At 45.5% G+C, this 27,539-nt stretch overlaps 1 protein-coding gene across 1 annotated transcript in view; it reads right to left on the bottom strand.

Moving 5' to 3' along the window:
• Window positions 1-744: 744 nt before the first annotated feature.
• Window positions 745-27,539, bottom strand: part of LOC308297467 (neurotrypsin) — a gene marked incomplete at both ends in the record, with an annotated part of 90,598 nt that continues 63,803 nt past the window's right edge. The window contains 7 exons of the mRNA XM_080740872.1: window positions 745-1,064; window positions 1,493-1,809; window positions 3,021-3,143; window positions 5,693-5,974; window positions 14,529-14,670; window positions 16,983-17,197; window positions 18,536-18,677. Coding sequence (XP_080596998.1) covers window positions 745-1,064; window positions 1,493-1,809; window positions 3,021-3,143; window positions 5,693-5,974; window positions 14,529-14,670; window positions 16,983-17,197; window positions 18,536-18,677 — 1,541 coding nt within the window. The remainder of the gene's footprint in view (window positions 1,065-1,492; window positions 1,810-3,020; window positions 3,144-5,692; window positions 5,975-14,528; window positions 14,671-16,982; window positions 17,198-18,535; window positions 18,678-27,539) is intronic.

The raw sequence follows: 27,539 nt of genomic DNA, 5'->3' as shown, positions 1-27,539 counted from the left end.
CGCTTAAGTTAGTCCTACTGTAAATCAAATCGTCCAAAGCGTATAATATGGCTTGCCGCTCATCAGAAATGAGACGTTCAAAAATATTTTTTAAAAACGTTTTTAAACATATCTCCGCGAACGAAAAAAGACGACGGCTTCCTTTCTCTGCTTTGGTAGTTCCATAAAAAAAAATAAAAAAAAAGCATTTGGTTTGTGGAACGGAAACATTTAAATGTTGGCTTTTTTCATGTTTCCTGACCTCAATTACACCCCCAAAAAATAACATTCAACATCCAGTGGTTTTTCTGTAATCTGTAGTTTTTTGAATTATTAGGCTCAGAAAAGTGAGTTTATTTTCCTCTGCACGTACGCATCATCATCCAGGGGAGGATGTGGTTGTAGGGCAGGGTGTATCACCTTTGATGTTACTTCCCACTGTGTTTGTATCGTTCCAATGCACCATTTACCATTTACCAGTTCAGTTGTTGCGTTCCCCCTCACCTACAACCACCTCCTCCCCTGGATGATGATGCGTAAGTCCAGAGGCAAATGAACCCACTTTTCTGAGCCTAATTATTCCAAAAACTACAGATTACAGAAAAACCACTGAATGTTGAATGTTAATTTATTTTGGGTGTAATTGAGGTCAGGAAACATGAAAAAAGCCACAAAATGTTGTATTTTTATTTTTTAGATGTCATGACCCCTTAAACACCTTAAGCGTTCCGGTAAAGCGGGAGCCGACGGCCCCACAACCCATCATCAGTTCTTGTAGGGCTTGTTGACCACCTGGTCGATCCAGCGCAGGAAGCGGCTGACCCTGGTGTACACGCCCGGGAAGGAGGGGTCCCCGCAGCCGTGGCCCCAGGAGATGACCCCGGTGAGCACCCAGCGCCCCCCCTCCCCCTGGCACACCAGCGGCCCCCCGCTGTCCCCCTGGCAGCTGTCCACGCGCCGGCGCTCCGACAGGCTGCCGGCACACAGCATGCGGCTGGTGAAGCGCTCGCCGTAGCGCTTCTTGCAGCGCCAGGAAGGCAGCAGCGGGACCCACGCCTGGAGCAGGGTGCGGGAGTACTCCTGGTCTGGAAAACACAGAGATTAGATTAGATTAGTTAACCCATTAACACTTGGGATGCCGTTATTTTGGTAATTATTTGGCTACAGAGTGAGAGGCAGACGCTCTTTCTCTTCGTCAGGACGGCTTCACGGACGACGGACGTGTGTTGTGCGCATGCACCGACACATGCTGACTCGAATATTCAGCTCCTTGGATGGGAAGCGAACCCCGGCCGTAGTGATCTATAGCCATGCTCACTCTTGTCGTCCTCGTCCCGGTCTGTTACTCCTTTTTCTTTTAGTTTGTGTTACCTTGTAGGTGGTCGTACTGTTAAGTAACTTGAAAAATAACCATAAAAAACAACATGAAAAGGAATCGTGATGAGATCGCGTATCGTGACACCGCTTGTAAAGATATTGTGACATTGTATTTGTCCATTACGCCCACCCCTACCTGTGATGCCCCAGCCGGTGATGACGCAGGCTGCAGGCCTCTTGCCCCGCTTGGCGCCTCCCTGCTGCTGTTGCTGTTGCTGCTGCGTTGGCAGCGGCGCGGGCAGACACGCCGCGTTGGTGTGCGGGTTGAACGACACGCAGTTGCCCTCCGTGCCCTTGAGCCGGAGCAGGGCGATGTCGTACTCCCAGCCCTGCGTGTGGTACTTGCGGTGCACCACGATGCGCTCGGGCGACAGGCTGCGCTCAAAGTCGTCCCGCTCCTCCGTGTGGTAGTCGCCCAGGCGCAGCACGTAGCGCGACGGGTCTCTGCCGAACCTGCGGCCAGTGGTGGAAAAGTATGCACGTTTTACTTAAAGGAGCTATAGTCAACTTTTTCTTGAAAAACGGATGCTAAAATAAAAATGTTTCGAAAATATTTTATAAAAAAATAAGCTTCATATAATGTGTTTCTATTCAAAAATGACCACAAAAAGCGTAAAATAATGATACAATAATCATTTTGGCCATTGTCAGACCGACACTTTGTTTACATTCTAGTCTATAGACTAGGATGTAAACAAAGTGTCGGCCCTACAATGAAAAAGTTGACTATAGCTCCTTTAAGTAATACTACTGCAATGTAGAAATACTCTCTTAGGGCACGGTCACACCAAAGTACCCTTGAGAGTGGATTCCCCTTCTGCCAATGTATTTCATGGTAATGGAGTGAAAACCGCTCCATTCCCATTGAAATGCATCCACTCTCAAAGGTACTTGGGTGTGACCGTGCCCTTACAAGTTAAAGTCTGGAATTAAAAATAGACTTTTACTCAAGTCTATACGAAATTATTGGTATCAAAATGGACCAAAAGTAGAGAGTACTCATACTCGTAGAGAGTACTCATTACGCAGAATGTCCCGTTCCACAAGTTTTTAAATAGCAGATCTACAAGCTCACAATGTGTCGCGGTGCGACACATTGTGAGCTTGTAGATCGGCTATTTTTGAATGGCTGCAATGTACTGTATATACTGTAGGGCTGAAGTGGGTAAGGTGTGTTTTGCAATAATCATCAAAATCTACAATTTAACTAAAATTTCAAATAATTGTAGTGAAAGTAAGTACAATATTGTGGAGTAGAAGTAGTGGAAGTGCCAAAAGCACTCTGCCACTCAAAGTGATTTCCTATCATCCAAGTAGGCCATATATGGCCTAAGTTGTGCACAAGACACAAGTTGGCACCTCGACAGAGTGCATTTCTAGTTATAAGATGCAACCATTTCGAAAGAGTTCGGGTGGTGCAGTGGTGAATTCCCTGATGTTATAATAACAAGCTGTTAACAATTCTTCTTCACACAAAACAGCTTAAGTGAAATGATCACTATAATGTATCTGAGTTGACGTCTACTGAAATCTTTGTCTCTGCATCTCAGCAGAGATTAATGTGTACAATAACACAACTAGACCACTAGAGGTCACTGTTTCCTTCCTTTTGAAGCAGTGAGCTACAGTCAAGAACAATACCACAAGAGGTCAGTGTTTCCTACCTCTTGAAGCAGTGCGCTGCAGTCAGCACCCAGCAGGAGTTGATGAGAGTGGCTCCACACAGAGGATGGTTGCCTTTAGAATGAGACCTCAACCACAGGGACACCTGCCACGGCCAATCCCCCCTAGACATGGTGAACACCATCCATTATGTTCTCATGCATTAAAAGAAAACAATTATAATCTCACTACAGAATCTTTTAGTTGGTCCGGGGTCCTTGAAGGGATTCCAGGTGGTCCACAGCTAAATGAAGGAGTTGGTAATCAAATGGACCATTATACTGTAGATCTGTAACTCTTGACAGCGTAAAATGAAACCAAACGGGTCCATTTGGTTTCATTTTACACTCTCAGGAGTAAAATTATTGTTAAACACTAGCATTACTTAATTTATGAGAAATCTACACAATTAGATCAGGTAGAAGAATTGTGATTTTGATCAACATTTGCCTCTCATCTCTCCCAACACACCAATACAGCATGGAATCGTGGACAAAACCGTACACAACGATGACAAAACATTTTAAGTTTTGGGTCTGAGATCCTAAAAAAATGGTGGTCCGTGGCTCAAATGCTGAATAGATAGTGGGCCTTGATATGAAAGGTAGGGATGCACCGATTTGGAAATTCTACCGATGTTTAACCCATTTAGACCTAAGTCCGCCTGGAAAAAAGCCTTAAAAACCTATGGCCGATTGGAAAAATACCCCTAAAACCTGAGATTTTATGGAAAACTTCACAGAGGTGTCAACGTCTACTAAAACATTTATTTCTCAGCCTCTGTAGCAGCTAGAAACAAACTTTCAAAACTGTTTGATAGCTTACACCTTTGGCTTTCATGGGAAATTATTTGTCATGGTCCAGACCTTTATAATTTTTTTAAAAGAAATCTGCAAACTCAAAAATTGTAATAAATCTTATAAAACGTCTAATAAATAATATATTTCTCAGCCTATGTAGCTCATAGAAACATAATTAGCAAATATTTGAGACCTTACACCATAGGCCTTACACCATAGACCACCACTTTGACAAGAAACAACAAGCACCAAAACTTTCATTTTCAATATTTCAATTCTAGTTGTTAGCTCCATATAACGGTAAATCTGGCGAGCAACATTTGTCATTATTATTATATGTGCGTGCGTGTGTGTGTGTGCGCCTGTGTATGTGAATGAATGAACCATATCATCATAATCATTTTATAAGTGTTATTACCTCTATAGCTGCAAATATGTTGTTCTGGAGTTTGGGGTTGACTAGCTGTTCGGCTAACGTGTTGGTCTCTGAAACTAGCCGTCTCAAAGTGCGTCCGTGAAAAGTAATCCAGTCCTCATGAAATCCATGAAACACTTCTTCATCATCGTTGTCGTTTTCAAACATATCACGTAATAATAACAATGCCAATTCCAGCGGGTCCGGTTTGCCTTCGCTCAACGCGTCTTCCATTTCGCCGCTATGAGAAGCTTCACTGGGATTCTCCCAGTGCAGCCCCCTCCCAAACAGAAAAAAGAAAAACCCAGAATGCTTTGCGGTAGTCATAGGGAAGCATACGTCATCGCCTCCTGATGCATTTCATTGGCCACGAGACCAGAAAAGGGTAAAAACTACAGGAAACGCAGGAAACGCATTTTGCGTTCCCGGTCTGAAAGGTGAAACAGCATTTTGCGTTCCCGACCTGAAAGGTAAAAACGCATTTTGCGTTCCCGGTCTAAATGGGTTTTAAAATAGCAATTTATCCGATAGTCGATACTGATACTGATATTTGTTTATTTCGGTTTTGGTGTTATTATTTCCCCCTTTGGCCAGGGAAACAAATACATCAACAAGACATAACTGCTCAGAATCTACTCTTTTGGTAGGCTGCAAATAACCAACACACCAACATAGCCAGCGCAAAATCTATGCTCATCAACAACATATAAATATCGGCTATTGCCATCGGTTAATGTCAGCTTTATTTGCCGCGTTTCCCATATTGACCGATAACGGCAAACATCGGCCGATACCGATGTGTGGCCGATACAGTATATCGGTGCATCCCTAATGCAAAGGGTTGAAAATCAATTGAGCCTGTGGGAGTTCTTTTATATATGGAAGGCAGAATGTGTTGTTGCCATCTCCCCGGACCACCCTCTTCATTCGTTAACAAGTTAATTCAATCACACTCCCACAGAGCAGTCCGTCACCTCATGTTCATTCTCATTGGCTACAAACTAATTCTCATACGCCCTCTTACCCACAATGCATCTCACGCAGTCTATTTAAGCTGCTCCCTGTTCTATGTTCATTCTAGGTGTAAGGTTAAAAAAATCCCTCCACCTCCCCGTCCTCCTCCCTGTAAAATATAGTTACTCATGTTAATATGTATTGTTTACAGATTGTTATGTGTTCTATGGATTATGATATGTGCTATCTTAAATCATGCAACTGAAGGTTCAATGTTATGTGCAAGTAATCTATCATGCTTTGCTCTGGGGGGTTTGTGACATCAGATTATGGCACATGTTCAAGGAGATAATCTGTATCATCCCAGCAGAGCTACACCGCCAAACTAAGATGCAATATCATTGCATGGTAATATCATTGCAATAAATGGTATGGTCAATCTAAGCATGTGTGGTTATTCTGAGCTGCAGTCCTTCTACCAGTGTATTTCATGGACTCCACTGACCTCAGCGACTTGTCCCCTCCGATGATCCTCCTGCGCCTGCGCTGGTTGTTGGTCGGCCGCAGGCCGCAGGTGTGCGTGGCGATGGCGGCGTCCCCTACAGGCTCGGGGGTGTAGTCGCAGATGACGCCGGCGTCCTCGCTGTGGCGGCAGTCGTGGGCGTCCTGGCCCTCGGCCGAGCACGCCCCCAGGGAGCGCTCCGTGCCCGCGCAGCGCACGTTGTCCAGGTGGATGGACCCATGGCCCTCGCCGAAGTACGCCATGGAGCGAGCTTTGGCTACTCCCCTGTTCAACAGAGACGTGCAGAGAATGTTAGAGAAGCAGGGTCTGAGATTTCTCAAAGGGCCTTTTGGTGAAAATATCGAAAATAGCCGACCTCCAAGATCACAACGCGTCGCTTGATAACCACACTGACTGAACTAAGCGCAACCAATTCTTCAACATAAGATGCTGCATTCCAGTTCAGGAAAGTTTGGACAAGGCAATTCTCTTGAATGCTGCCTTCGGGGATGGCTTGGAAAGGGGGCATTTGCATTTCTTTCACGATAATAGTAAAAACTAAGCATAAAACATTCATGGTCTGGAGAGGGAACTTTTTACAGACAGATAAAAGGGCAGGGGCTCAAGCCCCCTTTGATGTCTATGAGTGCACTTGCCTGCTCCCCTTTGGAACATTGGGCAGGTGGGGGGGGGGGGGGGGGTGTTATTCTCAACCCTTTTTCATCATTTTTTTTTTTTTCTTTTTTTTTTTTTGCGTTAGGGTCTGGGGTTCCCAAACTTTTTAGCTCGGGAAACAAAAAGAGTATGTTGAGCACGTTGTCTAGGTGGATGGGCCTGTGGCCTTCACCTAAGTACGCCATGGAGCGAGCTTTGGCCACTCCCCTGTGGAACCTTAGGCAGGTGGGGTGTTATGTTCTAGCCTGGCAGACTGCCAGACTGACAACATGGATTTGGCCCATAGGGAGCGAGTATGAGAAGTCAGAAAAATTACCGGGCCAATCGGTGACTGCGCTACACTGTTCAGTTGAAAAACAGTCACTGATTGGACCGGTCATTTTCTGATTTCTCATACTCGCTCCCTGTGGGCCGAAGTCCAGACTGATACTGTGGAGGAATGCGTGAGTGAATCCATGCAATATTGCACTCGAGGGTGCCGTTGCCGTGATTATTACTTGCGCCAGCAGAGTGCGCACGTACTGTGGTCGGTGTTTCTGCTGTGTATCTGTCTTCAGCCTTCAGCCGTCTTGTTGACGTTACCATCAACAGCCAATGAGGGACCAGCATTCTTGGTGACATCATCAACAACAAGTGCGACCTGATATATAAACTAGAAATACTGTTCCTATGAAACAGTGTGGGCTCGCTTGTGACTATACTCAGCGTGATAACTGTCATGTGAAGCTCAACCAATACTCCAGCTAACACCACTCCCAGATTTCTTTCCACCAATTGCGCCTCATTGGCTAACGGAACACGATATGCGGCGGAAATAATGACAAAACCGTAGTGTTTTCGCCTTTGAACTGTCTGCGGCGGAACTCACTATATAAACTAGACCAGGTCAACCTGGTTGTGCCAGACCCCCTGTCTGTCATCATCATTTATGACATCATGCCTTTTGTAGGCATGTCATCATCATGTCATCATCATATATACCCTTTATATAGAAAACCCGGACCGACAGACATTTGCTTATGTAGGCCTACCCATTTCATGCCTCATGGGTCTGGCAATAATGAGGATAACATAGTGTTCTCGCCTTTCAGGCGAGCCCACAATAACAAGGCTGCCGCACAAGTAGGCCATACATGGCCACGAGTGCACAGGCCGCAAGTTGGCACCTCGACAGAGTGCAGTCTAGTTACTTGCGCAAACAGCGCACGCAAGTACTGTGCAAGTACTGCGTATGTATGTCGGTGTCCTCCTTTGTTTAAGCCCGTAGCACAATCAGGGACCAGCATTTCTGGCAATGTCATCATTAACAGCCAATGAGGGGCCAGCATTCCTGGTGATGCCAGTGGTGATGTCATTGCGTCGCCAGTGGTGATGCCAGTGGTGAGGTCATGGTACACTCTGCTGGTGCACAAGTAGGCCATACATGACCTGCTTGTGCACAAGGCATGAGTTGGCACCTTGACAGAGTGCAATTCTAGTTAATAATAATCATGGTAAATAAAGCACACCCTTTTGTGTAGTATTGCTTATACATACTGTACATGGCATTTGTCCTTTCACCCTTCCAATATCTCAAACATCAAACCCGTGTGAAGTGAGTGTTGCTGATGATGATGACGTGCGTGTATGTGTGACGTCAGACCAGAGCTCTGGTCAGCAGATATACAATGTTGCAGGGTGACCACAATGAGTCACTGCTGTAGGGACAGAGAGCCAGAGGCAGTGCAACACAGTGAGAGACAGAGGAGAGAGAGATGTTTTTCTGGACGTCCATCCACCGCCCGGTGTCCAAAGACAAAGGAGAAGCAGATGGAGCTATGGTGGCGGCAGGCAACCAGGTGTACTCATTTGTAGGTTACGGGTCGATCAACAAGGTTCAGGTTCGCGTGCACGTCTTCAGCACGGTGTCGTTGCGCTGGACGTCTTTGCCCCCGATGACAAACATAACCGGAAAGTGCCCCCCCGAGATTCCTTGTGTGAACCACGGCCACACGGCTGTGCTGATAGAAGGCGTCGCCTACATCTGGGGAGGGTATCCTTCCTGCAACGTCCTCTATGCGTTCGAGGTCGACACCCGCAGCTGGCTCACGCCCAGAGCATCGGAGAGCGCTCCAGAGGGGAGGTGCGGCCACTCGGCCTGTGCCTTGGGGAAGGTCATGTATGTCTACGGGGGAGAGACTCCAAGTGGACGAACTAATGAGATCTACAAGTTGGACACCGCCACGATGGGCTGGTCTTTCATTAGCTCCGAAGGCATTCCAGCTTCAACGTATCACTCTGCCACCATCATCGGGACAAAGCTGTTTGTATTTGAGAGGGTTGAGGTTAGAGTGTTTGAGACTATGACCAATTCCTGGCTGAGTCCGGCCTCTGCTCAGCCTTTCTTTTGCCATTATCATTCAGCCTTTGCCTACAATGGAAAACTGTACATATTTGGCAGAGACAAGAACCACCAGTTTAATCAGTGGGAATTCAATCCAGAGACCAACTCCTATAAGGTGGTTCGGACCCAGGGTGAAGGCCCGTCTTTCCTGACGACTCCTTATTGGTTTATGTTTTATGTCCCCTACTGTTGCAAGGTGGGAGATCGTGTCATCTTTGGAGAATACGAATATGGCAAGGCGGGGGGAGATCGTGTCATCCTCTCTGGAAAATACGAATACGTCTTGGACTTGAGTCCTAGTCTGAAGACGTTATGCAAGCTAGCAGTTAAGAAAGAGTCTGTTCAGTTCGATCTGGAGCAGTCAGAGCTCCCACACAACATCAAGAGGGAACTGGCAACCGTGACGGCTAACAGACGCAAACGACAAAGAATTTGGTGACTGCTGAGTTTCCTGTCGCTCAGCGGGGAAAGACGGTTGTAGCGTTTCTCCCGAATGGCTTAGGCTCTAAGGAGTCTAAGCCATTCAGGCCTCTGCCTGAGGCCCCAATGGGTAATATCTCCTCTGGCCGAGGGGCGGGTTCCAGGAACATGCAGAGAATGTTAGAGAGGCAGGGGCTATAGAAAATAGCAGACCTCCGAGCTCACAACGCATCGCATCGCAGCACGTTGTGAGCTTGGAGGTAGGCTATTTTCGGTGCTTGATACCACACTGAACATAATCAAGTCATTACTGGAGATGTGACGTACGGCATGGATTTCTACACAGAGAGGGCAACCTTTAAAGGGGCCCCACCATGCTTTTCAGAATATATATTTTATATAAATATATAAAATACTGGGACACTGGGAAGACCAAAAAACAAGAAAAAAATCACACCTGATGTGAAGTGTGCGGTGGCACGTTTTGCTATGGCAAAACCCTGAGGAAAAAGGCTACAGACATACGACAAATGACATCACTAGACAAACATGATGCTACGTACACACATTTTGCTATGGCAAAACGCTGAGGAAAAAGGCTACAGACACACGCATAGCCACGTATAGGAGCGGTTTACCACCGCTCAAAAAAATGAAAAATGTGAAATTCATGGTGGGGCCCCTTTAACAAGTTCAGGATAGTTTAGACAAGTTAATTCTCTTGAATGCTGCCTTCAGGTATGGCATGGAAAGGGGGACATTTGAATTTAATTTTAATAAATAAACCAGTAAGGCTCCCTAATCGGGAGATAAGCGACCGTAGGTCACTTATCTCCACAAATAGGGCAAAAATGTGTTTTGCCAAAATCTTCCTGATCCATGTTGATGACATGAGTGTAGACATACTGTGCAGTGATTTTCGTGATTTTAGGGCAAAATCTGTAGGAGCAGTGTCCAAAAATGTGTTTTTAAAATTCGGCCTGGAGGTGGCGCTATATGGGAGAGATTCATGTTGATGGGATGAGTGTAGACATACTGTGTACCGATTTGCGTGATTTTAGGGCAAAAATTGTAGGAGCAGTGTCCAAAAATGTGTTTTGCAAGAATCCGCCTCATGGTGGCGCTAGAAGAGGGCCATGTGAGAAATGAGGGGTGGGGTCTCCGTGCCGGCAAGGCGGACGAATAGGTACCGGCCCCGGCTGTCCCGGTCGCTCCTAGCCGGAGTTACGGCATTTTATGTGAGCTGCAGTGTAGGGGGTCCTCCACTGGGGGCGCCACCACTTTTGCATCCGTTCTGGAGCACCAGGAGTGGGTGGTCCCCGGGAATTCCCCGTGAGCAGCCCCGTTGGGGTGGTCATTTGGTCAGTTTAGCACATTTGGTCATTTTTTACATCTGGGGGTCCCCCAGGGACCTGGGGGTCCCTGGAGCTCCGGGGGTCCTTGGAGGTTGTAGTTAGGCAGGTAAGGAACGTGTGTGCAAAATTTGGCATGGATCGGGGCAACGGTTGCGGAGATATGAGCAGGGCAAGAGTGTGACGTGTGAGGTGTGACAGACAGACTGACACTTTGTGCAGGGTTTGATAGTAAATGCGACCTACGGTCGCAATAAATAAATAATTGCCTTTTCCAAACTCGGAACTTGAATGCAGCATCTTATGTTGAAAGAATTGCCCTCTCTGTGTAGAAATCCATGCTGTACGCCACATTGCCTTTTTTTATGCTTAGTTATGTGGTATGTAGTAGGCCCTGAACAGGTCAGGGGTCTTCAACAGGGGTCCGGGACCCCTAGGGGGTCCTCAGAGTTACTACAGGGGGGCCACCAAATCCTTGTGTGATAGGATAATTTTTATTTTATTTTATTTTTTCAATTAAAATGTTGAACCCTCGCATCTCTATACTGAGGATAACTTTAGCCAAAAATAGCAGATCTACAAGCTTGTAAATCATCTATTTTCAGCAAATAGGTTTGGTGTAGAGCTAGAAAAGAGCAGACCAAGTACAGAGTGAAAGGTCAAGTTGGACATTTGAATTTCTTTCTCCATAGTAAAAAATCACACCCAATGTGAAGTGAGCGGTGGTCGTGCTTGCATAACATCTTCAGACTAGGATTTAAGTCTAGGATGTACAGGCTATGCTACACACACACGTTTTGCTATGGCAAAACACTGAGGAAAAAGGCTACAGACATACGACATATGACATCACTAGACAAACATGATGCTACGAACACACATTTTACTATGGCAAAACGCTGAGGAAAAAGGCTACGGACACACGCACAGCCACGTATAGGAGCGGTTTGCACCGCTCAAAAATCACACCCAATGTGAAGTGAGCGGTGGTCGTGCTTGCATAACATCTTCAGACTAGGATTTAAGTTTAGGAAGTACAGGCTATGCTACACACTCACGTTTTGCTATGGCAAAACGCTGAGGAAAAAGGCTACAGACATACGACATAATCATCACTAGACAAACATGATGCTACGCACACACATTTTACTTTGGCACAGGGACGTGCTGGGCCCCTGATTCAGCCTGGGAAAAAGAGTTGGAGAGGCCCTCATTGCACACACACTATAGAGAGAGAACTCTCTCTATAGTGCTGCTGCTACTCAAAGATTTGCCATTTCAGATCATGACAAGTGACAAGCCAGTGGGCCAATTACTGTACATGAGTTATATTTCGTCGTTGTCGGGTGGAAACCTTGTATGTCCAAAACCGTTTGTTTTGTATTTATCATTTTAAAAATGATTTAAACTAGTGAAAACAGCCGATCTACAAGCACACAACGCCTCGCACTGCGAGGCGTTGTGTGCTTGTAGATCGGCTGTTTTCACTACTTTTGTGCAACAGCCTTGTATGATGAAGCAGGGCTTTGCTTTGCGAAAAAATGTATTGAAACTTGGAGATACAAGGTTTCTGCCCGACAGTGACGATGTACTTTGTTGCCCGCCAAGCCCCCAAAATGGAACAAATGGCCGGCCTGGACCAGCCGGGAATGAACCGGCCGTTCGGGAGTTGTCCCGCTTTTCCCAATGGCCAGCACGTCCCTGCTTTGGCAAAACGCTGAGGAAAAAGGCTACGGACACACGCACAGCCACGTATAGGAGCGGTTTTCACCGCTCAAAAATCACACCCAATGTGAAGTGAGCGGTGGTCGTGCTTGCATAACATCTTCAGATTGGGATTTAAGTCTAGGATGTACAGGCTATGCTACACACACACACGTTTTGCTATGGAAAAACGCTGAGGAGAAAGGATACAGACATACGACATATGACATCACTAGACAAACATGATGCTACGTACACACATTTTACTATGGCAGACACAGACACACGCACAGCCACTTATAGGAGCGGTTTGCACCTCTCAAAAGATCTGGAGAGGGAGACCTGGGGTTCGAATACATCGGTGTTGTGGTGTAGACCGGGTTGGTGAGGGTGAGTATAGCAGGCGGGCTGAAACCCTGCATGTCTATTATGTCATAGACCACAGTTTCCCAAACAGTGGGTCGAGACCCGTTTGTGGGTCACGGGCCAGTTTTTATGGGTCACGACTCAAGTCAAAATCCCATTTTCTTATATTAAAATATTGTATATATAATTCCATTTAAAAAGATTCTCCCCTCCCCCCAAAAACATGTATTTTTTAGAAATATACACGTTTTAATACATGTGTTAAAGCAAACAAACAAACATCTAAGAAATGGCATAAATATAAAATAAAAATCATTGAGAAGTAGTGAAAATAGCCTGTCTACAAGCTTACGACGCGGCACAAAGCTATTTTCACTAGTTTGGGTCCCAGGGGCAAACGTCTGGTTTCTCTTTTGGGTCATGAGCTGAAACGTTTATTTTCAGAAAATAAACGTAAATAATCATATTTGAATTGGACCATTTTATTTATTTAATTTTTTATTTTGTAGGTATTAAACCCATTGCCAGCCAAATTTAAATATGAATGTGCGCTTATAACGCCAGGAAATAGCTATATTTAATCATTATAATCACATCAATTTACCAAGCCACGTTGAAATACCATACCACAAAATGACCACTAGAGTGAGCCATAGACCATAGACTATGATAGCCCCCATGTTAACCCATGTTAAAACCAAGGTTCACAACATTCAAGGATGGGACGATGACGTCGATCCCCATTGACATGAATGGGAGACCCGCGAGCCGCCATCTGAGCTCAATACTGTTCAATTTGTGCTTGATCGTCTAAAACCACCATCAGTATGGGCACCGGAACGTATACAGATGCCACACAGAAAGTTTCCGAATCAAAATCCGACCTAGTGAAGCTGCGTGAGGGTCGGATGGTTTGCATTGAGCCTAGCGGCTAGCAGAGGCCTACGTAAACAGGAAGCTATGGCTTAAAGGTGACGTCATAATCGTATCCTTTTTTTTCACGGTTTACGTCTGTATACTAGCCGAAGGTAAGCTAACCGTTCCACTCCGTCTATTAACCCAAATTAAAAGCTTAAACAATGCTTTTATATAAAAGTCGATAAAAGTCGCTTGGCAGGGAACTCCATAATGAGATTGTCGATCTAAAAGTCGTCCGGCCCTGACTGAGTTAAGAAAAATCTTAAAAGTTCCTTAATTGTGTCACTTCACTGTCATCTGGGGACCCCATTAAAATCATTCAGGGGTCCCGACCCACAGGTTGAGAACCTCTGTGTTATACGCCAATGGAATGTTCAGCCCACTAAGGAGACACGGAGATGTCCTCATTGTATAGTCAAATCTGACATTGGCAATAATGCATTTTCTTTTTTAAAGGTTCTACACCATGCATTTAAAAATAATTTATATAACATTGTTTGTGTCCCCAAAACGGTTTTCAAAAGGTTGGAGGCTAAATTACCACTCCTGAATACAGAGCCCCTGCCATTTCTTCTTTCAGAGCTTTTTCAGCTGCAGTACCACCCTTGTCCTGAGTGGGAGGACTGCGCTATTGAGTCAGTTTTGGCCCCACACTCCTCCCCGCCTCCTGCTCAGCAGGCCTGCCCACCCCTCCCCTAACCCTCTCCCAGCTCCTCCTGCCTCCTTCTCAGGCCTGCCCACCCCTCCCCAACCCCCACTCAGCACAGCAGTAGCAGTAGGTCCTGATTGTGATGTCACAATCGGACCTAAAATCAGACAGCCTGTTCTGAGACCTGCTTACATAGATCTGCCCATAAACTGAGAAAGACACAATGGTCAGAAATATGACTTTGTGAGGATATAACGTGCTGGTGGGACAACAAAAATACATAAATACATAAAAATTGGAAAAATAAAAATTCATGGTGTATGTAGTCCCTTTGAATATGACGATAGATGCAACAAATGCAGCTCTACTTACATGAAGCCCAGCTGCCTGCAGACCACGCCCGCATTGACGTCATTCCAGCCGTCGTCACACACCGTCCCCCATTGGCCGCTGACGAACACCTCGACACGCCCCTCCTTCCTGCTCTCCCCCGCCACCAGGCGCACCAGAGGCCCTGCACGCACAAACACGTCACTGTGACAACCAGGCACATGCACTCATAGACATGAAAGGGGGCTTGAGCCCCTGCCCTTTTACCCGTCTGTACAAAGTGCCCTCTCAAGACCATGAATGCAGTTTTTTACAAAGGTGAAAGAAATGCAAATGGCCCTCTTTCCATGCCATATCCCGAAGGCGGCATTCAAAAGAATTGCCTTTTCCAAACTCTCCTGAACTTGAATGCAGCATCTTATGTTGAAAGAATTGCCCTCTCTGTGTAGAAATCCATAATGTACGCCATATTGCCTTTTTTTATGCTTAGTTATGTGGTATCAAGTACTGTTTTTCTTTTTTTTCTTTTTCCCAATTAAAATGTTGAACCCTCGCTCCCTATACTGAGGATAACTTTAGCCAAAAATAGCAGATCTACAAGCTTGTAAATCATCTATTTTCAGCAAATAGGTTTGGTGTAGAGGTAGAAAAGAGCAGACCAAGTACAGAGTGAAAGGTCAAGTTGACTAAGTAACGACGATTGAAGTAGCTAAACGTCTGAAAACACATGAACACGAATCCAACATAGATTGATGATAGTGCTGTCAAACAAGTGTCCATCATATTCAAAAGCTTTTGGAGAGAAATGAGACAGACTCCATAGAGCACTGTAGAGGGGATGTGTGTGCGTGTGTGTGTGTGTGTGTGTGTGTGTGTGTGTGGGTGTGTGTGTGTGTGTGTGTGTGTGTGTGTGTGTGTGTGTGTGTGTGTGTGTCTGTGTCCAGCTGAACCTTGTTGATGCTCGTTAATGTTATACACATCAAGGCAATTATGTTTCGGCTCTCATTTTTGGTCTTTGACAAGACTTTTCCTTTTGGTCCTAAAAAAACGCTACTAATCAATTAATCGGTTAATTGATCGATAGGGGGTTATCAACTTTCAAAGAATGAATGAATCGATCATTTGCATCCCTAGCAGTGTTGATTTCGTCGACTAAAACTACGACGAAAAATGTTTGTCGACTGCGTTTTTTTTACTGACGAAAACGAAATAAAAACAAAATAAAAACTAAGCTGTGATGACTAAAACTAAGACTAAATATATTGACAATTTCGTCAACAAAATAAAAACTAGACTAAAACATTAGGGAGGGACTAGTGGAATAGAGAGTCATTTTATGTCTGGTTGCTCTCAGGTGTTGCGTGCTAAAAATAGCCGATCTACAAGCTCACAACTCGTCCGTTGTGAGCTTGTAGATCGTCTATTTTCAGCACGCAACCAAGTGTAAAATCAGTCATTACGATGCCATCAAGGCATCGTTTTAGTTGATTAAATCAACAGTAGATTTAGTCGCCTAAAAACGTATGATATTTAGTCGACTAAAATTAGACAAAAACTAAAGCTTTTCAGGTGACTAAATTATGACTAAAATTAAATTGCATTTTATTCAAAAGACTATGACTAAAACTAAATCAAAATCTGCTGTCAAAAACGACACTGATCCCTAGAACACAGCCAGGGACGTGCTGGCCATTGGGAAAAGCGGGACAACTCCCGAACGGCCGGTTCATTCCTGGTCGGTCCAGACCGGCCATTAGGAAAAAAATAAAAATAAAATGTTCCATTTTGGGGGCTGGGCGGCCAACAAAGTAAATCGTCACTGTCGGGCAGAAACCTCGTATCTCCAAGTTTCAAATTTGTAAATATTTTCGCAAAGCCCTGCTTCATCATACAAGGCCGGCGCACAAAAGTAGTGAAAACAGCCGATCTACAAGCACACAACGCGTTGTGTGCTTGTAGAACGGCTGTTTTCACTAGTTTCAATCATTTTTAAAATGATAAATACAAAACAAACGGTTTTGGACATACAAGGTTTCCAACCGACTACAACGAAATATAACTCATGTAATTGGCCCACTGGCTTTGTCACTTGTCATGATCTGAAATGGCAAATCTTTGAGTAGCAGCAGCGCTGTATAGAGAGAGATCTCCCTCTATGGGGCTTTTAAGCCGTGACATCATTTTGTAGGCAGAGGAGAACTCTGCCCCCAGAGCATTTTCTGTCCCTCGCTATTTCAACAGAACCGAGACAAAAATAACAACTAAAGTATAATTCTAACACTTTCCTTTCAACATCAAAGAGAATAAAAATGTGTAAATAGTAAAAATAGTAAAAAGATTCACGGAAACTGGGGGCAGAAATTCTCCTCTGCCTACAAAATGATGTCATACTTAACAGCCCCATAGCGCGCAATGAGGGCCTCTCCAACTCTTTTTCCCGGGCTGAATCAGGGGCCCAGCACGTCCCTGAACACAGCGATGGCCTCCTGTACCTACCGACGGGGGGAGTCAGGCCAGGCATGTCGTTGGTGTCCCCTCCCCGCTCGCAGCGCACCGCCACGTCCTCGCCGTGCGAGCAGTCGTGGCGCCCCCACTCGTCGCGGCGGCACGCCAGCAGGCTGCTCTCCGTGCCCTGGCACCGCACCTCGTCCAGCAGGATCATGCCCACGCCCTCGCCGTACGCCCCGTCCGGGGCCACCTCCGCTCGCCCCCTGGTGGACACACAGCGACATGCGACAAGACCTCGGTTACGTTTTGCATGAACCCGTTTAGGCCTGGAATTATCTCATGCTTTAGTGGTTCAAATCTAAAGCCACACAGATGTGCGTTCAGGTCTAAATGGCATTTATTAACCCTTATAGTGTCGATGCCGAACAAGTTCTGCTCTTTTTCTTTCGGCAAGAGACAATTTTTTTGTTGCTATTTTACTTACCCTAAGCTGCTTGTAGAGATGTTGGTGGTCCTGGCTCGTCCTACGCTTTCCAAGGAGCCGAGCTACGTGCTCCGACGATTTATTCCATTGAGAATGGCCAGATGCCAAGTTTACAGACCGCAATGTTCACTGCATCTATGCTCTCGCCGGCGCGCCGCTTCCCGGGGTGCCGATCCTGAATTAATTCGGCTTTTTATATAAAATGAATTAAACACTCGGAGGCCTTACCGAAGCCTGAGGCAAAATTTTCCACCAGGCCGTTGGCCGCGATCTGTTTACATCGGCCCGCGAGAGCGTCGCGTCGCCGAATCGCGCCGCCGAATCCAATGCATTCTCACATCTTTGAAGCTCATTTTCTCTGAACTATGCTTTTATGGAAGAGGAAAAGGTTTATTTACGGCTATATCGCCAAAAATTGGGCTTCTAACATGAGTGATAGCCTATGGCTAACTTCAAGCTAACTTCATCCAGGTCATTTTCATGGCACTGTATGAATTAATGTGACTTTTGTTTTGGTTGTTTTATGGATGTTTGGTAAACTGTATATTAAAATCAATTAAAAATGTTTTCACAAATATGAAAAAAAAAAAAAAAAAAAGTTTATGGTTTCGGCTAGCCTGATTTCAGACTCTGCGCTGGAGCTTGAGTCTGACATTGTCCCATTGTGTTGAGATTTCAAAGGGGAGGGAATTTGAAATTTGAAATTCCCAATCACAAGAGATCTGGTGGGAGGGGTTGTGTTTGACTTGTCTGTACACAAAAACATTCCCACCTCCCCCTCCCCTCTATGACAGGCATCAAACAGGTCGTTGTCTTTGATGCTTTCATGATTAGAGAGATCACTAACAAGGTGTACACACCCCCCTTTGAAGTTCAAAGGGAGCAATTAAGAGCTCTGGCTGAGTCCTTCTGTTTCTGCTGATTTGCTGTCTCGTTAGACCCACCCCCTCGTCCGAAACTCTCATTGGCCAGGTCTTGCCTCGACCAGAGAAACTCTAGGTTCATTATGCAACACCCGACCAAGAGAACCAGTCCGCTCAGAGAGTGGGCGGGTCTATGGGCTGGAGCCAGGCAAGGTTTCGGCCCGACATGTGCACGACGCGTGCCGTGAACCCACCTGAAGCCCAGCTGCCTGCAGACCACCTGAGCGTTGAGCTGTGTCCAGTTGTCGTCACACACCGTCCCCCAGTCCCCCTGGTGGTAGACCTCCAGACGGCCCTCCCAGGGACTGTCTGCCCCCACCAGGCGAACCACGCCATCTGGGACCGCGCACACACACACGCACATACACACACACACACACACACGCGCGCGCGCGCGCACACACACACACACACACACACACACACACACACACAAACACACAAACACACACACACACACACACACACACACACACACACACACACACACACACACACACACACTGTTGTCAGGCACGTGCACACATAGACATCAAAGGGGGCTTGAGCCCCTGCCTTTGTATCCGTCTGTAAAAAAGCGCCCTCTCTCCAGACCATGAATGCAGTTTTTACTATGGTGAAAGAAATGCAAATGCCCCTCTTTCCATGCCATACCTGAAGGCGGCATTCAAGGGAATTGCCTTGTCCAAACTCTCCTGAACTTGAGTGCAGTATCTTATGTTGAAAGAATTGCCCTCTCTGTGTAGAAATCAAGCATCGACAATAGCCGACCTCCAAGCTCACAATGTGCAATTTGGAATCGCACATGAGTTCTGGGCGGAGCCGTTCGTTTTCACCGCGGTCGGCAGGTTAGTTACTCACCAGTGTTAGTTTCACTGAGGTTAGGGTTAGGTTTAGGCATAGTTTTACTGTCCAAGCAAACAAAAAGGTGTGCTCCCTAGCTCCGGTTCAGCCAATCAAAAGCTTCCATGGGCGGGGTTTGCCCAGAACTCATGTGCATTTCCAAATAACGCGCCGTAGTGCGGCGCGTTGCGAACTTGGAGCTCTGCTATTTTAGATATTTTCACCAAAAGGCCCTTTTAGAAATTCCAGCCCCTGCCTCTCTAACATTCTCTGCACGTCCCTGGCTGTTGTAATACGTTGTCCAAAACGTGTTACTTTTCAGGATTCAAACTCCAAAATAGCAAAAGTAGCGGATCGGCAAGCTCGAAACGCAACGCGACTTTGATGCTTTTGTACGACGCTGCAGTACCATCAAGTAGGGGGGTTCATTTACGGGAAAAAAAACACAAAAAGAGATAATGGAAGATAAGAACGCAGTTGTAGTCTTCCCATCCACAATGTTGGCTCATTGATCATTCAGATGTCACTGGATTAATATCTGCGGGTGTGCTTGAGTGTGGTCTCCATGGTGACGTGGATCAGGACACTTGGTTATTAATGTGGTACGTGACGATGCATGCTAACGACTTATCCTCACCGGGATGCGTGTGCACCTTAAGGTGCACGTAAAGTACCGTCCTCCTGATGTCCAAGTGCTGCAAGTGATAGCTTGCCAGACTAAACAACATATGGGCTCATTTTCCTACTAATATTGCAACACATTCTCACCCCCAAGTAGTCAGACACCCGACGCCCTGTCAAGTACCCTACTGCATCACAAGAGGGGACGCTTTGGGTATGCCTACTGCTTCAAGTTGGGGATGCTTTGGGTAAGCCCAGTGGTCTAAGAAAAAAAAGAAATCATTCCCGAAGTGGGATTCGGAACCATTGTGAAAGGTGTACCAGCTACCCGACGTTCCCTATCACGCCACTATCCACGACGGAGGCGCGTTAGTTTTACTGAGGTTAGGGTTAGGGTTTGGGTTAGGTTTAGGCATAGTTTTACTGAGGTTAGGTTTAGAGTTTGGGTTAGGTTAAGGCATAGTTTTACTGAGGTTAGGGTTAAGCGTTAAGGTTAGGTTTAGGTGGTCGGACACGTTACCTCCACGTTGCGTTAGAATCCACCACGTTGCGTTAGAATCCACGTTGTCAAAGATAAAAGCACAAAAAAAGTGGATTTGTCAGCCAGGTTTCGGTAGCTCAATCAGTAGGGCAGCATGGCTACGATAACAAAGGCGGTGGTTTGCGTCCCACTGACGGTAGATCCATGTTCGAGTAAACATGTGTCTGCGCATGCGCACTAAGACTCTCCCTCCGTGTCTCCCGGGATGATGCTGAAAGCGTCTCAACGCGTCTGCATGGGTGACGCTGAAAACGAGTGCGTTGTGGGGGTGAGAACAGGCTGAATATTGATCCAAAATGACTTGGGTCTATTTTGCAGAATTGCCCCTGTCGTCCAGTTTCCTCAGCAGACCTCAAGCATGTTGCCACTTAACAGTTTTTTTGTTTTGTTTTGTACGCGCATCCATGCCCTGTGTTTTGGCGAGTCTTGGAAAAGACATGCTGTGGTTGGCCAGTACAGTCACTTTTATTGTCAGTTGTTCAGCAAATTTACCCCAAAACATGATTTATGAGACTGTGGCGGCTCGTGTGGGACAAGGCATGGATGTGATTGTAATGACAATTAATAACAGATTCAGACAAATAAAAAATAAAACAATCAGACCAAGCCTGACCCTAAATGGTACTAGCCAGGCTTGGAATTTCACCATTTTAGGGGCAAGGCCACTTGGCCTTTGTTGTTGTCCATTTTTTGAGGGCACAATGGCCAAATGCCAGGGCAGGAAAGCCATCAAATAAAACAAGATTCTAGTCTATTGAAAAAAATTTAATATAAGGGTTAGGGACGATAACCTAATCTGCAGTCAAGTAGATAAATTATGGTATTTACAATCTGATCCATGCTCAGCCCTGCACCAATCAAAGTCACTGGATTGGTTTATAGATGGAGACTCGGGGGAGTTAAGATTTCAGAATTTCTAAAAAAAAAAAAAAAAAAAAAAAAAAAAATTGTGTCTACATGACAAGAAAGAGACACTGGTGTCTACTGTCTACATATAGACAGAGCAGAAAGTGGTACAGTCAGCTGGGGCATTAAGGCCACTGTGGCCTCAGGTCATGCCATTGGTTTGAGGGGCATTAAAGAGGTGGTGCCATAGTTTTGTACTTTTTCTGTTTTTCATGTGTCTAGGAGGTTGACAGTACTTCATTAGACCCCCTTTGATTGATTGAAGAATTTATTAGAAGTTTGCAATAGAAAAAAGTACAGTTTCATGACAGTACAAATCACTGGTACAAGGTCAACTAAAAGGAGATCCTAGAAAGCTGAGGCTTATTTCCACAGGAACCACACTTTAAGTATCTCATATAACATTGAAAGACAGACGGATAGAACATAGTACTTTATCTAGGATAATATCAGTTTCAAAAGCATAACATCAAAAACAAAAAAAGAGAAAAGGGGGGGGGGGGGGGGAGCATGGGGGCTTAGTCTATTTACAAGTCACGGGTAGCAGCTGTCTGAAGGTGACTTTTCATACCAATTTTGAAAGAGGCTAGGGATTTGCTCTCCTTTAGGGCTTGTGGAAGGGCGTTCCACATGTTGATGGTGTAGCAGGAGAACGAGTTAGAGCCTTGTTTAGTGTTAAATCTACGTTGATGATGATTAGTGGAACTGCCTCTGATGTTGTGATTGTGAACATCCTTGACCTTTAAGAAGTAGTTTGTCAGGTACATGGGAATCTTGGAGGTGTGGTGTATCTTGTACACCAGGCCCATTGCAAGATGCTGTACTCTGTCAGCTACTTTGAGCCATCCCACGCTTTCGTGGTGATGATCGGTAAGGTGGGTCTGAGGGGGGAGACCAAGCACAACCCTAATTAGTTTGTTTTGGGCTGTTTGGAGCTTTAACTTTAAGGCAGCTGGGGCGTCGCGATACCAGACAAGGACTCCGTAATCAATGAGGGGCCCAATAAGAGCACCTCCTAGTGTCTTTCGGGATTTAATATTGATCAGCGGGGCAACCCTTTGCAAGAAGCGAATTCGTTGGTTGACTTTATTGATTACCTTGGTGGTCATTTTTTCACTGGATAGGTTAGCCTCCAGGATGCAACCCAGGTAGCAGATGTAGTTTTTTCTTTCTATCACAGTGTCACCTACTTTAATTGTGAAGTTCTCAACTAGGCTAAGTTTCTGACTAGATCCAAAGAGGATACATTCAGTTTTGCCTAGGTGAATTGATAGTCTGTTATCATTGAGCCAAGTGCAGATCTTATTAACTCATTGACTGCGCCGCCACGAGTTTCCCGAGTTATTTCCATTGTCTGAGGCTGCGTCGCCCGAGTTTCACGAGTTGGGGCTGTTTTCAAGGTTTATGCAAAAGTACACTTTCCCCTAGCCTGTTACAAAATGTCATGTTTCTATGATAAAAGGGTGGTTAAAAATCACACATCAAAGTCAGCTTGTTTGAAAACAAAGGAGAAATCGACCTCCCCAGTCCCCATGACCCAAAGTGAACTCATTTATCAGGACACGGCTTCAGTTCTGCCGACACAGTGCGGCGCGGCCGCAGCAGTGGTGAAACAAAACTAGCAGATCTTCAAGCAGACCATTCTGCATGAATCAAAAACATTTTCACTTGAAAAGCTGTGACCTGCTGCACTGGGTCACCCTAACTCTAACCCACACACAGCTCCATACCCACACAAAAAAGTTCAAAGTTTCTACAACAAAAGTTTACCAAAACGGTAAGACCCAGCAAGAAAACAATGGCTACATCAGAGCCTCGTAGCAACCGCCCGGCCTCTCAGGCCTCTCTATACCAAAACAAGCCAACACAAACACATCAACAACACAGCAACACCTCCCAGATGAAAGCATTGACAAATCAACACTCAAAGTGTTATAAAGGTTTCAACATAAACTTACCTCAGTGTGATGAGGAGAGCGTTGGTGTAACACACACACACACACACACACACAGAGAGACAGATAAGTCCAGTGCCGTTTAGTGTCAGTAGATCAGTAATCCTATAGTTTCATTCGTGTAGTTTTCTTTTTCTGTTTGTGAGCGGGTTTCATGCCCTCACCGCGGCACAGCAAGCGCCCGACGGCTAGCCATGGTTCGCCGGTCGCCTCTGATTCTGGTTCCCCTCGCGAACCAGCCCGATCCCTGGACGCGGGCGAGGGGCTAGTGGGCCTCCATCGAACCCCGGTCCTGGTCAGATCACCATGGATGCCTTTCTAATCGCCAATTTGCCCCGTCCGGAGACGGATACGGAGTACGAGACGGATGAGGCGGCGCCGCCGTCCCAACAACACACACCGCGGGCAGACATGGCTCCACTGCCCGCACTCCTCACGCCGGAATCGGTGGCTTGCGTGAGGCCACGCGAAGAACGCTCTGCCATGCCCATGTCGCCGAGAGATAACATCGAGACGCTCTCCCAGTCCCAGAGTGAGATGTATGTATTATCCATATCATTGATCCATTCAAAAACAGCAGATAGCAGTCAGTGCAAGTTCACAGCGCATCACTTTGTAGCCTACTTTCCTGACTAACTAACTTTCGCTAAATTATTCACTCGATCAAATGATGTGTACACTGTACAGGTCCGTGTCCGATGCAGATGATGTCATCGGCAGCACTGATGATTGTCAGAGCAGTATAATCAGAGAGTGGTGTCACCGCGGGGTCAGAAACAGCGCTGGTCACGTGGTTCATTGTCACTTTACACCTCATAGACTTCAATGCATTTTGTAAACTTCCGGTTGGCCGTTTATCACTATACGCCAATAGATGTGTGCGTAGAAGACCTGGCCCCATGAAGTGAACGGGAGTGACGCAACTCTCCATTCTAGGGCTCTGATGATTGTGAGTGGCACCCCCGGAGAGCAACACGCAACCGCAAAGACGACCCTTTCTATGCGCGTAAGTTGTGCACATGCAGCACACATTGCGCGCGCGTGCACACACACACACACACACACACACACACACACACACACACACACACACACACACACACACACACACACACACACACACACAGTATATTCTGTATAATGTATTTATTTATTTAGATGAGTAACTAATCGCTCTGGGTCTACTAAATGCCTAAAACATTTCCCATGTCAATATGTTCAAAATAAAACAGCATAATGGCAAATATAAATGTATTTTTCTGTTCAAGTTATTCTAGTCAAGGTATTGATGTTTTGTCATTACCCATAACAGTAAAATACATATTCCCATTTTCACCATGCAGTACCCCTGCATACCCATAGTACACATACACCCACAGCAAACCTTTATGTATCTCATATAGCATTGATGCTTTTCACACACACACACACACACACACACACACACACACACACACACACACACACACACACACACACACACACACACACACACACATGGAAACAGAACTTTTCATTCAATTTGAGGAGTAAATAATGTATTTTATTTTGGTATGCGTTTTCAGAAGCTGATCAAGGAAGTGCTTCTCTGTCAGGCACTGGGACACAGAGACCTTCAAGCAAAGGAACAGGCAAAGGTAAGATAAAAATAATGATATTTTATATATATATATATATATATATATATATATATATATATATATATATATATATATGTGTGTGTATATATGTGTATATAAATATATATATATATATATATATATATATATATATATGTGTGTATATATATATATATATATATATATATATATATATATGTGTGTGTGTGTGTGTGTGTGTGTGTGTGTGTGTGTGTGTGTGTGTGTGTGTGTGTGTGTGTGTGTGTGTGTGTGTGTATATATATATATATATGTGTGTGTGTGTGTGTGTGTGTGTGTGTGTGTGTATATAGGAGCTCCTGAGCTTCACCGAAGCCATTGTCGAAGCCTGGTGCACCCCGCGACCCACCCAACCCCTCTGGCCCGATCCTCGGAGTGTGAGGAGGTCAGCCCATGTCCCTGAGAAGATACCGCCCAGACCACGAAGGAGAAACCCTACAAGGGTCTGCTACATCTGCAGCAAAATACATAAGAAAAGGAGTGAGACCTCATTCTACTGCCCTCTGTGTCTTGTGCCTTTGCACAGGAGGCTTTGTTTCGAACGGTACCACGCAGAGATTGACTATGAGCATGCAAGCGGTGCTCGACGTCGACGATAGACAGACACATTTTGATGACATGAGTGTAGACATACTGTGTACCGATTTGTGTGATTTTAGGGCAAATTCTGTAGGAGCAGTGTCCAAAAATGTGTTTGAAAAAATCGGCCTGATGGTGGCGCTATATGGGACAGATCCATTTTGATGACATGAGTGTAGACATACTGTGTAGCGATTTGCGTGATTTTAGGGCAAAATCTGTAGGAGTAGTGTCCAAAAATGTGTTTTGAAAAATCGGCCTGAAGGTGGCGCTAAATGGGACATATCCATGTTGATGAGATGAGTGTAGACATACTGTGTACCGATTTGCGTGATTTGAGGGCAAATATTGTAGGAGCAGTGTCCAAAAATGTGTTTTGCAAGAATCGGCCTCATGGTGGCGCTAGAAGAGGGGCATGTGAGAATTGATGGGTGGAGGTTGTAGGTTGGCAGGCAAGGAGTGTGTGTGCGAAATTTGGCATGGATCGGGGCAACGGTTGCGGAGATACGATGTGACGTGCAAAAGTGTGACGTGTGACGGACGGACAGACAATGTGCCCATTACACTGTAAGAAAATATTGTTTTTGTTTCAAATCATAAAGTAAGCATCTGATGTAATAAATAAAGAGCTGTGAGTAAAAAAAAATGAGTTGTTTGCTTGAAAAGAGACCATTCACAAAAACTTCTTTTTCTCCAGTTGTTATTCTGAGAGGGCTTGGTTTTGGTGAAACAAGGGTTTTCAAATGGCTATAACTAAAGAAGTGTACATGATAAAAACATAATTATTTTTTCTGTGGAAACTAGAAGTTATCCTCTTTCATCTGGGCCATGGCATGACATAGTCATCATTAGACAGAATTTAAAAAAAAATGGTAAACATGGTAAAAAATCAAGAAATGCTTGGCAACCTAGCTTGATAGTTCACTTTTAATGGTGGCAGTCAATGAGTTAAGTTCACAGTTAAGGGCCTTTTCAACCTGCGATATGTCTCTGCCTGAGACTAGGAGAGCCGAGTCGTCCGCGAACAGAAACAGATTGCAGTCACAAGCAGATGACATGTCGTTTACGGTGTGTTTTTTATGAGAAATTATGAATTCTCTTGGTATTTTTTTTCTCTTGGAGGCTGCCACCTTGTGGTCAAAAGTGTCAGTTAAAAAACACAGATACGATGACATCACAGAATCAACTCCTCCCCTAATTACCATTCATCCAACACTGTGGGGTGTGGCTAATTTCAGCTGGGTCACCACCCACCATGACATCCATGCATACTTAATGAACTGGGGGTGTGGTTGTGGCCACATAAAAACCCAATTTTAACTCTTTCTCTATACTTTTTTGGAAAACATCTTCCTCCTAGTATAATCATAATACCTGATAATCATGTTTTAGAGGGGGGGGAAATCATGGCACTACCTCTTTAAGGCCACTGTGGCCTCAGGTCATGCCATTGGTTTGAGGGGCATTAAGGCCACTGTGGCCTCAGGTCATGCCATTGGTTTGAGGGGCATTAAGGCCATTGTGGCCTCAGGTCATGCCATTGGTTTGAGGGGCATTAAGGCCATTGTGGCCTCAGGTCATGCCATTGGTTTGAGGGGCATTAAGGCCACTGTGGCCTCAGGTCATGCCATTGGTTTGAGGGGCATTAAGGCCACTGTGGCCTCAGTTCATGCCATTGGTTTGAGGGGCATTAACACCTTCTAAGCCTGGCCATACTCCCTCGGACTTCCTACTTGGTCCAATCAGCCACACGTCTATTCCCGGACTTTTGATATAAATGATAATAATCAAAAAAAAAAACATCGGCCATTCTTCTCTGTGTCATTTTGGAGCCATCTGAAACGGTTAATATCCTCTCTCAAGCATTTTCTGGGACTGGGTGTGATGCTCGTAGTATCCAGCAGGCCGCGCCATTGACTCACATTCTGGATGGATGGGTGGCTAGGAGTGGCCTCCTACTCTCCACGTTGTTGAAACTCGACAAGAAGGGCACACAACATGGCTGCTCTTTGTCTCTGTTCGTGGATCGCGGTCTCAATCATGTTCGGGCGCCGCTTCTCTATCGCTCCTTTCCCTGCTTCGCCGCACGTAAACG

Source organism: Nannobrachium achirus (genome assembly GCF_963921795.1).
Source record: "Nannobrachium achirus genome assembly, chromosome: 13".
Taxonomy (NCBI): domain Eukaryota; kingdom Metazoa; phylum Chordata; class Actinopteri; order Myctophiformes; family Myctophidae; genus Nannobrachium; species Nannobrachium achirus.
The sequence above is the reverse complement of the archived record's forward strand: the minus strand, read 5'-3'. Positions and strand labels throughout refer to the sequence as shown.